Source organism: Fulmarus glacialis, unplaced genomic scaffold (assembly GCF_000690835.1).
Source record: "Fulmarus glacialis isolate BGI_N327 unplaced genomic scaffold, ASM69083v1 scaffold5447, whole genome shotgun sequence".
In the NCBI taxonomy this organism is placed as follows: domain Eukaryota; kingdom Metazoa; phylum Chordata; class Aves; order Procellariiformes; family Procellariidae; genus Fulmarus; species Fulmarus glacialis.
In genome coordinates, this window is record NW_009223700.1 from 16,056 (window position 1) to 28,793 (window position 12,738).

At 52.0% G+C, this 12,738-nt stretch overlaps 2 protein-coding genes across 3 annotated transcripts in view; one reads left to right on the plus strand and one right to left on the minus strand.

Annotated features, from left to right (window-relative positions):
• Window positions 1-4,213, plus strand: part of ADA (adenosine deaminase) — a gene marked incomplete at its 5' end in the record, with an annotated part of 13,105 nt that extends 8,892 nt beyond the window's left edge. The window contains 5 exons of the mRNA XM_009581878.1: window positions 683-766; window positions 996-1,097; window positions 1,846-1,913; window positions 2,399-2,528; window positions 4,112-4,213. Coding sequence (XP_009580173.1) covers window positions 683-766; window positions 996-1,097; window positions 1,846-1,913; window positions 2,399-2,528; window positions 4,112-4,213 — 486 coding nt within the window. The remainder of the gene's footprint in view (window positions 1-682; window positions 767-995; window positions 1,098-1,845; window positions 1,914-2,398; window positions 2,529-4,111) is intronic.
• A 3,693-nt stretch (window positions 4,214-7,906) lies between these two features.
• Window positions 7,907-10,151, minus strand: PKIG (protein kinase (cAMP-dependent, catalytic) inhibitor gamma). Of its 2 annotated transcripts, XR_683556.1 has the most exons (3): window positions 9,979-10,129; window positions 8,437-8,840; window positions 7,916-8,194 (listed from the first exon to the last, which is right to left on the minus strand). XR_683556.1 is itself a non-coding variant. In XM_009581877.1 (2 exons), exons 1-2 carry the CDS (start codon window positions 10,127-10,129, stop codon window positions 8,761-8,763), a joined length of 231 nt encoding a protein of 76 aa, XP_009580172.1. In that variant the 5' UTR covers window positions 10,130-10,151; the 3' UTR covers window positions 7,907-8,760. The 2 variants fall into 2 exon arrangements, 1 of the variants encoding a protein (XP_009580172.1); XM_009581877.1 differs by having other exon boundaries at window positions 7,907-8,840; window positions 9,979-10,151.
• Between the last annotated feature and the right edge of the window lie 2,587 nt (window positions 10,152-12,738).

Genomic DNA, 12,738 nt, shown 5'->3' on the forward strand with positions numbered 1-12,738 from the left:
TGGCAGCCTGCCTGCCGCCGCCGGCTGGGTGGCTCTTCTCCAGCAAGGCAGGAGCCAGGCTTCCCTCGAGGCTGCGGGGCTTCCCAAAGCCCAAGTGGTCTGTGGCTGCCCTGGCAAGGGATTTTTCGGAATGGCCACGGAGAGCATCTCGAAATGCCCCCAAAGCTGCACCTGCAGGGTCCTCCTGCCTGGGCTGCTCCGTCCCCAGCCAGGGAGGGAGGTGCTCGGTGTCTGCCCTGGGGTGCTTCATCTCTGCGCTGGGGGCTTTTAAATTCTTCCACTTGGCTGCAGCTGGACAAAAAGGTCTAAGTTTCAAAGACAGGAATTGCTGCAAGGTTCATGCAGAAGGGCAAGTGGGTGGAGGAAGGCGAGCTTCGAGCTTGCTGCTGTCTGGAGAGGAGACAGCGGTGAGCTCACCCGGTATTAAAAGACCTGGGCTGGGCTCCAGGGGAAGGTAACCAGGCTTTCTAAGTTTCTCTGCTTCTGGCATCACCGAGCTCTTCTCTCGCAGCCTGTGCTACAGCAGAGAGCATGCAACTCTTGGGGTGCAGGGCTTATGGTTTGGGGGCTCTTCCCACAGAGCCCTGTTGCTTGCTGTGCCCCCGAGAGCGGTGCCAGCCCAGGGGTTTGCTGACCTTGCTACGGGTGATGGGACAGGAGCATGTCCTCCCTTGCTTTGCAGGAAGCTGAAAGATGCGGGATTCATCGTACTGTCCATGCTGGGGAGGCCGGCCCGCCCGCCAGGTACGAGGAGCTCGGGGCAGGGGTGGGAAGTGCCGCTGCGTCCTCTGCACCGGGGAGAGAGGAGCCCGGGTCCTCTCCATATGCATAGCAGAGCAAACATCGGGGACCCAGGCAGACATCTGGCCCCGGCGGCTCAGAGAAGGATCTCCCCGGAGTGGCGTGGGCTGCACCCATGGTGGGCAGGGAGCTCTGGGCAGACAGGAGCCGAGCTGGTGCTCGGAGGCTGTACGTGGTTTTCCTGTGCTCTCTAGGCAGTTTATCTCCTGAAGGCTGAGCGCATTGGCCACGGCTACCACGTCCTGGAGGACCCCGAGCTCTACAAGGAGCTGTTGAGAGCAAAGATGCATTTTGAGGTAAGGATGTGTGGTGGGAGGGTGACAGCCAGGTAGCTGCTGTCTGATTGGAAAATCAGCCCTCGCTTGGGCTGTGCTACAGCCAGGGACACGACCTGACACCCGAGTGCTGACCACGTGTATGGTGGCATTGCCGTTGAACCTGGATGGCTAAAGCTCCACAGCAAAAATGGTGGTGACAGCTGGCTGTTTGCTGGGACCTTTGCTGCGAGCACAGCAGCTTGCAGGAGGTGTGCAGCAGAGAGAGATGGATCCTGTTCTGGCCGAGGATAAATTTTGGGCAGCTTATTCACTAATTTAGATACCTCAAGCCTGTAGGCTTCTCCTCCTGCAAAGCGGGCTGCTGTACCGGAGCCTGTCTGGGTGCAGGGTGGAAGTGCCTGGGAGTTACTGTGCATAGGCAGGTTTCCTTGGCTTTTCCCCAGAATGGGTGTATCCAACTAACAGAAGGAATATATAGGTATATACTTAATGCCAGCGGTTTCTTAGCTGTGGTTGACACATGGCTGGTGGCTGACTGGCCATGGACCCCCGGGCTCCTGCCGCTGTAGAAATAGCGGGCTGTAGGCTCTTCGCATCCGTGTCCTGGGATGTGCACCGCTCCATCGGAGCAGCGCTGAGGGGTAGCTGTGAACAGAGCTCTAAACCTGTATCTGGCTTTACCAGCGTGCGCAGCTATCTGCGTACACAGCTGTGGTTCAGACCTGCGTGGCTGATTCTGGTTTTCGTGTTTAACTCCCCCAAACAGGTCTGCCCTTGGTCCAGTTATCTTACTGGAGCATGTCTTCCGGACTTCGGGAAACACCCCGTAGCACAGTAAGACTTCTCAATTAAGTGCAATCTTAAATAACCAAGATTTGGGTTGACTATAGCTGCTTTACAAAGCTAACGCACATCTAACTGCTTAGGCAAATGTGGTACCTCCTTGCTCTTTAGCGCAGAGAGGCCCAGTGCAGGTGGAGGGGGTGCGGGCGTCCCTCGGGGAGGCTGTCCTGCCCCTCCTGCCCCTGCTCTGAGCTGTGGGGCACGAGATGCTGCACACCGGCTGTTGGCCGTAGTTTGTGGGTGAGAGCTGAGGTCGCTGAACCTCTAAGCAAGAGACACCCCGATGCTCTGCTCCTCTCTCCACTGGAGAAGCAGACGGGTGCAGAGCAGTGGTGAGACAAGCCGAGCCCTGTGTTCGTGTCCAGCAATGCCAGCTGCAGGGACAGCTGCGAGGTCTTTGCTTTTGCCCTGAGAAGTGCATGACCAGTGCCATAGCCGGTGTTTTTACCCACCGGTTCAACCTCCTTTCTTTACAGATTTAGGAAGGATCGCGCTAACTATTCTATAAACACGGATGACCCCCTCATCTTTAACTCCAATATTGACAAGGATTACAGCATAGTGAAGGACTACATGGGCTTCACTGAAGAGGAGTTCAAGAGAGTGGTAAGTCGGCCTTGGCTGGATGCTCTGCAGATGTCCTGGTGCAGCCCAGAACAACCTGCTGGTTTTAGAATCATAGAATTGTTTAGGTTGGAAAAGACCTCTAAGATCATCAAGTCTAGCTGTTAACCTGGCACTGCCAAGTCTACCACTAAACCATGTCCCTAAGCGCCTCATCTACACGTCTTTTAAATACTTCCAGGGATGGGGACTCAACGACTTCCCTGGGCAGCCTGTTCCAATGTTTAACCACTCCTTCAGTAAAGAAATTTTTCCTCATGTCCAATCTAAACCTCCCTTGGTGCAACTTGAGGCTGTTTCCTCCCATCCTATTGCTAGTTACTTGGGAGAAGAGACCAACACCCACCTCACTACTTTTCTTTGTAAGCTGGAGAGTTCTTAATGGAAATCAGAGAATCTTGCACTGACCTTGTAGGCAGGAGGCTGAGGGTGGCTGCTGAGCTGGCTGGAGGGAGGTGCTGGGAGCGCTGCGGGGCGTGGAGAGCCGAGGTGGGCTCTGCAGGGGCTTCATCGCTTGGGCTGACTGCTTTGGGCTTTATGGGTAACAGGTCAGAGTGGGAATTGTCCACGGACGTCCTCACAGCAGGTCTTAGCAGTAAGGAAGGAAGATGCCTGTTGCTTTTTTTTCTGGATTTGGAATTGCAGGTAGGTTATTTCAAGGCCTGGCCCAGAAATTAGCAAGATTCAGCAGGTACGAAAGTGCTTGCAGTTTTTGCATGTATAACCTGAGTATGCAACAACTGAGCTGGCAACAAAGTGACTGCTGGCTTCGGTTTTGGCGCACGCAGTCATTTCTGTATCTTGATTACATCCTTGATTTTCTAATTACTTACTCAAGACAGAAAGACAGGATAACAGTTTGACTAACCTGGTTACCAGGGGAAGCTTTCCTGGTTTGCGTTTAGAGTCACGCCCAGCACTTTCACCTACGTGTCTCCCAAGATACTTGCGTGGATCGGGAAGTGCAGGATGCACTTCACAAGAGAGCGTCAGTCCTGCTCTCAGCTCTGGCTGGAGGAACAAGTCCTGTTCTCCTACAGACATCACTGTCTGGGTCTGGAAGAGGGAAGAAGGACAGCCCTGAGCTCTGGGGTCCTGGATCCACAGCTGTTCTGCTGCCAGCTGTCTTCTCCTGCTCTTGCAAAAGCCAGGTTGTTCCTGTGTAGTAAAAGAAAGGTCCCAGCACAAGACATACAAGCAGGTTGCATTGCACGGCTGTGTCCCAGCAGCGGCACATCAGGCTGCCACCACCGCTGTGCTGGGAGAGGCTCTGGTCCAAAGAGGAGCTGGGAGTGTAGGAGCAGATCTAAAGTGCACATCCTAAAAACTCCAAAGTATTTAAAGACCTTTACTTGTGCCTGCCTCGTTCCTCTTGGGACTGTGGCTAGTGATAGGCAGAGAAGTTGCCCTGTAAAATGAGGCTGTGGAAATGAATCCTGGAGTGGAAACTTTATGCTCTCCCTCGCCTGCGGCTGCTCAGAGCCAGATGTTGGGATGCGCACAACCACGTGTTCGTGTCTGACGTGTCTTAATGTCTCCCTTGTGTTCCCCCTCTGCCTCCCCAGAACATCAACGCAGCTCAGTCCAGCTTCTTACCTGAGAAGGAAAAGCAGGAACTGCTGGACACGCTGTATGAAGCCTATGGGATGGTCCCCAACGCATCGTGACCCATCCCTGTGAGCCAGCGTGGAGCGGTGGCCCTTCTTCATGCGTGCTTGACTCTCTGTGCTAGTGGGAGCACCGGGAGAAGGTGCCGGAGTTGGTTTCTATTACTGGCACCCCTGTGTTAACCCTTACAGTGCTAAGCAGAATCAGGCTATCACATCCACCTACCTATACCCCCACAAACTCTCTCCCAAATGGATATCCAGCTTCCTATCTTGCTGTTGTGCAAGCAGACTGAAACTGCCTCCTGGCCTGACTCCCTTCTCCATCTGCCAGTCTTTCTGTATTGCAAACGCAAACAGAAGAACCTCCCCTGCTTTTTTCTTTCCTCTTCCCCTGCTTTATCTGTCCTGCCCCACTGACCTGCCTAGCCCTGGTCTGCAGTGCAGAAATAACCACCTTTAACTGTGACTGTGGCCTGGGTTAATCTTCACCTTTCTAGGAGAAGGGTGTGTTAGTGCTGACAGGGAGTGAGCAGGCACGTCAGAAACAGAGGCTTTATTCCCATCTGTGTGGGTAGGAAGGTTTGGTCACAGCTGTATTTACCCAGGGTTAGTCTTGTACTAACAAGACTGGAACAAGAACAAGCTGGAAGCTGGTGCACTTGCCCGTGCACAGGTCTGAAGGGCATTGAAAAAAAAAAAAAAACACAGCAATTTTTTTGGCATCCTTTCTTGGATAAGGGCTCCTGTGTATGGGGCCTCCCAATGTCACTGCCGCAGAAACGCACACCTTGGGCTCAGGCTCCAGCTGTGCTCACAGCTGGCCATGGCCATGCTCACACATGCATAGGAAGTTGGAACATATTTTTACCATTTTGAGCCAAAATCTGCCTTCTGGGACTTTTCTCAGTTTTGTACTCATCCTGGAGAATTCCTGTGAAGTGCAATTTGCTCTTCCTCTATCTTTGTTTAGGACTTGGAAAAAACATGATTGATTGATTGCCTGTTTTAACCATTCTGCCCTCTTCCTGACTTGATGTAATCCTTAGGCACTATTAAAACTGAATAAGTAAATTAATAAGCTAGGGCCCAATGTCACATGTTGACTCAGGTCCCATCTGAATTGCTTCTCTCACTCAACCACAACACTGGCTAGAAGTCAGATCTTCAGTTTGGTGGAGAATTTATACAGAAATATTCACCAAAATTCCTAAGCGATTTTGGTGCAATATAGTATTTTTACTTAATATGCAATAGAGCCATGCATCCAGAGAGGAGACCATCATTTTCTTACGTGAGTGTGTGGTGTGCTTTAGCATCCCAGGTGTCTGCCAAGATGCTTACTCCAAAGATACTGTACCAAAAAGTTGCCTTGGACAAGGGGCTGTGGTTACCATTACCATGGACAGTGTGTGAGACTGGTCCAGTCTCAGCCAGCGACTGCATGCTGGGAGTATTTCCATTCTTTCTGGGCTTCCGTATTTGTCTTCAGAGTAAAACATTCATCTCTGAAGTACATGGTGCATATATAGACCTATATATATATATAGCTAGATAGATGGATATGAGAGAGTGAATTTCTTACTTTTATAAAGCAAATGATAAAGCATCACTTTTAAGAACATGGTTGCAGTAAGAACCAGGCTTTTTTGGGTAATTTTTCTGCAAAAATTGTTTCTGAAGAAGAATTGCTTGTTTGGATTCTGAACAGTTGATTGTTAATCCTGTTTAATAAAATAACAAATTTATATTAAAAGATTAATCCTCTTGCCTTTCTGTTCAAGGGAGACTGTTAGGAACCGTGGTCCGTGGTCCACAACGTGAGCCATCGTAGCCCTGCTAGAGCACGAGGGTTAATCGGTAGGTGTGATGGGGCAGCCCAATTCCTGCCTTCTCCTGTTGCTGGGCCGGAGCACTTGGAAAGTTAACGCAGGGCAAGCCAGAGGGAAGGTACCCCCGCTCCCTTGCTAGACAGGCAAGTTGGATTTGTGGACGCAGGTTGTTCCAACCTCACGTGTCCTTTTCCCTTCGGTAACCAAAGGGACACATATCTCACCGCTAGAAGCGGCAGCACCGTCACTGTGTACTCTCACTTTTTTCAAGCATGTATCAAAAATAGTTTACAATACTTTTTTTTCCCCGTCTCCTGAGTTTTGCACAGTCAGTTGATGCTAAGAGCCAGAAGCGGTGCAGCCTGGGCTGCCTGGCTGCTGGACTGCACTGTCAGCTCAGGCAAGGGAGCGTTTGCTGAAAGACTTTCTGATCATTTAGTGCTCAGTTAGAGTTTCGGCATGCCCGTATGTTCGACTGAAATGAAGGGCTCGGGGCATCCGTGTGCTCAGCAGCTTTGTAAGTCAGGATGTGGCTGGATTAAGCCAGGTCTTTCAGCACAATCGGCGACGGCAGCTGACCTGGCTCTTTCACTTGCAGGGGGAACCTGATGCCTCTCGCCTGTCCTCTGAGGGTAGCTGGCCAACGGATCCCTAATCATCTGCCTAAATATAATTCTGGAACAGATATTTTCTGACCAGGGAGGCCTAAGATTAGCCCGTGTTTGACTGCTGGAGGTCTTGCGTGGTGCACAGTCCCTCTGCATTGCCTTTCGGCTTGCTTTGTGTGTGTTAGCATGAGCCAAAAATACTGTTCAGTGGCAGTGAGGAGAGCTGGAAATGGGACTTAAAAACCCAACTGTGTGGTCAGCCAAGCCCAGGAGCTACCTGCTGTTTTGCTCCCGAGCACGGGGAAACGGGAGCAGGCTCTTGGCCGCCGTCCGGGCACAGAGCTGCAATAGTATCCAGGCAGCTCCGGGAGCCGAGCTGGTTTGCAGCTGCCAAAGGAGCAGATGCAGCTGCTACCTGGCTGCCAAATCCTTGTTTCCTGGGGGGGCTGGAGCCATGGACATCTCTGTCCCGGCCCCCATCGCTTCCCAGAGGCCCACAGACAATTGTCCCTCTGTCTGGCAGCCGCTTCTCTGCTTATTTATGGTCTTGTTTTCGCTGATAAATCTCAAACTCGTAACATAGAGTTCTTCCCTAGGCTGTCAGGGTGATGCTTGTCCTTGTCCTTGTGTCACCAGTGGAGAGTATTTCTTAGGCCAGCTCTGCCTTGTCCCTGCCCCAGCCATTGATCCCAGCCGGGCTGTAGCTGCTTCCCGCAGCTCCGGCAGGATCGGCTCTGCCCGGGCTGGGTGAAACGCCAGCGATGTCCTCGCAGCTGCAGAGGGAAGATGCCTCTTCCCACCGGCACCTCTTCTGCTGGTGTCTGGGCCACTCCACCCAGTCCCAAGCCAGCCTTGTGCTTGACTTCTGGGGTAGCAATGTGGAGGGGAGCCGTGCTCCCACAGGGGGATCATAGAATCATAGAATCGTTTAGATTGGAAAAGACCTCTAAGCTCATCGAGTCCAACCCTTAACCTAGCACTGCCAAGTGCCCCACTAAACCATGTCCCTAAGCACCACATCTACACGTCTTTTAAATACCTCCAGGGTATGAAACACCCATGGGAAAATCACTGCCTGGCAGCAAACCCGGAAAAGCAGGGGCAGACTTTTAGCATTTTCTGTGCCCAGCTACATCTGCTTCCACCTGGGTGCTGCAAACCCGTGGGGTTTCACAGACCCAGATGGAAGGGACCTGTAATACAGCTCCGTATCTCTCTGTTAGGGGAAGCTGGTGTAACCACCCTGCAGCTCAACCAGCTACAAGGCAAAACAGAGGAAGAAGAAACATCCAGGCAGAGAAAAACACCTTCAGTACTTGAAGGCTGTGTTATTTATTCCAACAGCTTATATAGTTTTATCAAACCATCTTTAACACAAAACATGTCTCCTAAAAGAGAGAATGGTGTGAGATCCTGCCAGAGATCATCTCAGCTAACAGCTTGCAAAGTTAAGCCTGAATTTCAACAGTCAAACCAGCAAAATGTTTCTCCCCTCCCCTTAACAGTATCTTAAAATGCTAAAACCCGAAGAAAAAGATGCCTGCGGCTGGTGCTGCTGGGTCTGTAGGTGGAGCTCGTCCCCACAGAGCTGTGCTTTGGTCCTTTCCTGATGCTAAGCGGCAGCAGCACAGGTGAGTGGTGCTTGACATGAAGGCAGCGGGACTGGCCGGCTCCTTCCCCACTGCCCACCCTGACGAGGGGCCGCACGGACAGTCCAGAGGCCAGGTCAGGTCTAAGATGCAGATGAGGGTGAGGCTTAGAAAAACCAGTAATCTAAATTTCTAATCTATGGAAACAGAATAAATAATAGTCTAAATTTGCAAAGGAGGGAGGTACCTTGGACAGGAAAGTCTGATGTGTCTATTATTATTGAAATCGTTTTTTCCCCTAGGGGAAAATCGCAGCTAAGGCATCTTGAGAATGGCTCATATCACTACAACCACGGCAGTGTTGCCCTAAATCGTTAGGGATGGGAGCAGAAGTCTTTTGGAGGTGCCAGTCCTTGCACAGCATCTTGTGGCTCTCTAAACAAAAATGGTTGCAGCAGAGGCATTTGACAGACAACTTGCTGTTCCAGGTGGGCTTTTGTCCGCGGATTCAACAGCAAATTCTTGTTTAATGTTCACAGCAAGGCCCTCCTCCTGCCCATCCCACCCCCTATACGCTGTCATGGGGAGGGGCTGTTTTCTTGCCCCTTTGGTCTTGCTCCAGGGTCGTTCTCAGAAGAAGTGGCATCTCTTTGGCTTTCTGCAGAAGGAAGGATTGGGAAGAAAGCACGGTTACACTCTGCTGAGGACACAAGCGATCAGTAAACTGCTATAGCTGATTTTATTCACATTGCCACCTGAAGAGCTCTCGCTACCCTCCTGTGGCCAGACATTTGGCTTAAGAGTATTGGGTCCTCCCTTCATGTTCCTGGAGTACAAACGCTTCTCAACATGTTTGGTGATGCTGGGAGGGAGCCTCGGGGCAGGGATGTGCTCTCCTCGTCTAACCTGTAATGGCAACTGCTCCAGGAATGTCTGCCCCACAGCCGGGCAGCTAACTGAGTTGCTCTCTGTTGGAAGAGCTCTAATTAGTGCTTCTTATGGACGGGTGGATGGACGTGTGCTAGTATGGACACGTTGGGGTAATGTGTTTTAAAGTATTTTTATAGTTACAGGTTGTAGGTTGGAGGAGTAAAAGAGAAAGAGCAAAAAATGAGTTTATCATCTCCTGCAGTGATGCTGTATGTTTTGTGGCTTGTTAGTGAAATCAGACTGGCTGGTTTGCTTGGGCTCTGAACGGAGGATTTACGCTGGTTGTAGTCAGCTGGTCGGCATGTATCGAGCAGGGTGATACTGCTGCCATGTTTGGGCTACGGGGGAACATTTAGAGATGGCTGGTGGTGTTTAAAATTGTTTCTGTTGTTATTCAAAAAACTGTGGAACTATTTGAAGGCTGATTTTTAAAAAAAAAACAAAACCAACCAACGAAGAAAAAGCAAACCACAACCTGCCCCACACTTGATTTTTATAAAGCCTAAGGTATACCTGATGTGTAATTTGCCCTGGGAAGGCTCTTGGTCAGTCCATGTCTTGTTTAAGCACCGGTGCCTCTACAAACCAGCCAAGCAAAGGGCCTTGGCTGGAGCGTGCAGGGCTCGTGTGCCGGGAACCCCGGGACCATCCCGTTCACTGCAAGAGCCCCTCGGCCTGGGGAGTCTCCCACTAGCTGAGTACCCACCGAGCATGAAGGCACTGACTGCAGCGAGGAATGAGATGTTCCTCCTGAGCATGTGTGATGCTCCCAGAGACAGCATGGGTCAGCTGCGCTGCCAATTCGTGCCTTGCCCTTCCAGCCTGGGTGCCAGGAGCTGGGCTTACTGGTGTCTGCGGCAGCTCACCTGCTCCTTCAACGGCGAGGTCACCTAGGTCCTCGGTCAGCTTGCGCATGCTGATGGTGGTTGCATCTCGTTGGATGTCGTGGACAGCGTTCCTCCGACCAGCCCGATCGCAGGAAATAAAGTCGGTGTACGTGCTGGACTCTACCTCCATTGCATCTCTATACGCCTGCAAAACGCTGCGGAGAAAACACAGCTGTGAGGTCAAGGATGCTCGGCAAGCCTCGAGTCGTGGCTCCCTCCAGGTTAGGTTACTCCGTGGCGTTAAATTACAGCACAAAAAAATAGTCCCTGTAACTCTGCTCCGGTTCCTCTAACAGCAGCTACTGAAATCTCAGATATCAACCCTGTCACGTGGGGCGGCGTGCTGGGTGACCCGTGGTGCTGGGTGACCCACCGTGCTGGGTGACCCACTGTGCTGGTGACCCATGGTGCTGGGTGACCCACCATGCTGGTGACCCACCATGCTGGTGACCCACCGTGCTGGGTGACCCACTGTGCTGGGTGACCCACTGTGCTGGGTGAGGGGAGGTAGGCAGAAAGGATCCATCCCAGCTGCCTTACCAGCCCTTGTTCTGTCTTCCCATTGCAAAGCAAGGCAGAGAAGGGATTTCCCTCTCCTTTTGAGTTTCTGGCCTTCTCCTTTAGGAGCTGCAAGGTCGCTTGCAGCAGCTTTTTCCTACAGAAAAAGCATTACAGAAAAAGCCTTCCTTCCTCCTCAACATGCCATGGGAGCTTTAAACAGAGGCCAAATTTGGCTCACTGCGTGGGGGGATGGGGTGCTGATCCAACCTGAATTTGTAATGGGAAACGATCAGGGCCCCGATGGATACCCACTGGAAAGCTCGGGGAGCAGGGGAGTATTTTATAGGTGTGGGGCTTTGGATCAGTACCGGCCTCCACCGGTTGTGGGATGTCACTGAAAAAGTGTTGGGCTGGACTGCTTTGAGATAAGCACTTTAACATGAGAAAATCAGCCCTTCTGTGAGATGTTTGGATCCCTTCACTCCAGGCTTGTGTCTGTGCCAAGCTCAGAGCACGGAGAAAGGCTTGGAGCCGCCGCTCGTCACCCGCAAGCACCGCTGCGAGCCAGCTCTTCGTTCAGCCCGATGAGTCCTTAAGTTGTTGGGTTTTCATTTTAGCTGACGGTTTGACTGGCCAGCGTTTGTACAGCACACAGAGTCCAGGGACCTCAGCAGCTCGGGGAACGCATCGCAGGTGCCGTGGCTCCCGGGCACAGAGCTAGCGAGCGCACGCTGCCTCTGCGCTGGAAACCTGGTGCTCTTGGTTCCTGCTCCTGTTTAGTCAGTTTGGCAACTCTGTTTTTCTGTGTGGCAATTAGAGATTAATAGTTGTCTTATCTCCAATTTTGCCCACTAAAAAATGCCTTTAGCCCTGCTGATGTTGGCGATACTAGAAGGAGGTCCCGATTAGAAACGCGCGTGTGTAATTAAAAAAAAATTCAATTTCTTGTCATTTACTTGCTTTTGTGTCTTGGGGTTAATGTCCCATTGAGACATTTGCTTAGCTCATGTACAAATCCTGTTTAATATTGATCTTCACAGGGAAATCTGCTGGCAGACCACCAGCCTGGGCAGGAATCGCACTCCTCACTCTGTAATCCCCAATGTTATGGCAGTAGAAAGAAGATGCTGACGAAGATGCAACAGCCAGGATAAAAGAGGTTAAATTCTCCCCTTTCCTGAGACTGAGAGGGTGCAGTAACCTCCAACCTTCATAAACCCAGAATGTTTTGGTAGTCCCAGGGTCTCCTCTCTTGGTGCTGACGCCAGCTCAGGGAGCGCTGGCACCGGCTCGCTGGTGGGACGTGGGGCTTGGCCCACTCAGACCTCGCAGGAGAACCTGCTTCTCCAAACCCAGCAAATCCTTGCAAACACCCGCCTCCTCCCAGGGCTTGGCATCCATCTAGCCTCTGTTACATGAGCCCCGGGAAAAGCTGCATCCTTTGCCCCAGGAAGAGATCCCAGTTGTTGTTTTTCCTCATTTTCCCTCCTTCCTTTCCAGGCTTGCCCTTCCCGGGAAGAGGTGGCGGCTCTGGATGCGGCAGGCTGGCTGATCTCAGTGAGCAAAGCACCTTTTCCCCGGGACAGGACGAGCATCCCTCATTCCCAGACAAGTCCTCCTCGCAGCTCATTGGAACCCAGAGGCTGCTGACCTTCTGTAGCTGCCGGAGAGATGTCACACGGACTTGGGAGGCTTCCCTAAGAGCAGTCCACACCAGCCTGGGTCTACCTCCCCATCAGTGAGGCCAGTTCAGCGCTGATATGCTCAGGAGTCCGCCTGCCCTTGCACCAGGGGCTGGACCACCCGGTTCATAGGATGGACTCCACAAACCGGAGAGCAGGAGCCGACCAGCCCCCGGGATGCAGCATCTTCCCGGTGTCCCTTGATGTAGCTGCCAACGGTAGATGTGCTCAGCTGCGGCAGCGCTGTGCCAAGTGACTAAGTGGGAAAAGGACGGGATCTTGATCTAAAATAGGGGAAGGAACCAAGTGTGCAGAAGCAGGTCCTGCTCAGGGCAGGTTTGGGTCCCGGCTCGGTGGCCGGGAGATGGCGCGTGTGATTTATTTATTTTCCGTGGCTGGGAGGGTTCCTGCCTTCAGCTCTCCATGCAAAGAGCTGGAGAGGGCGGACTTATGAGCAGAGCTTTCAAATTTGTGCAGTTCCTTCGGGATTTTCAAGGTGCGCAGCTCTCAAAAGCCTTGCAGGCAGATATCCCTCCCAGCTGGCAGAGACACTCCA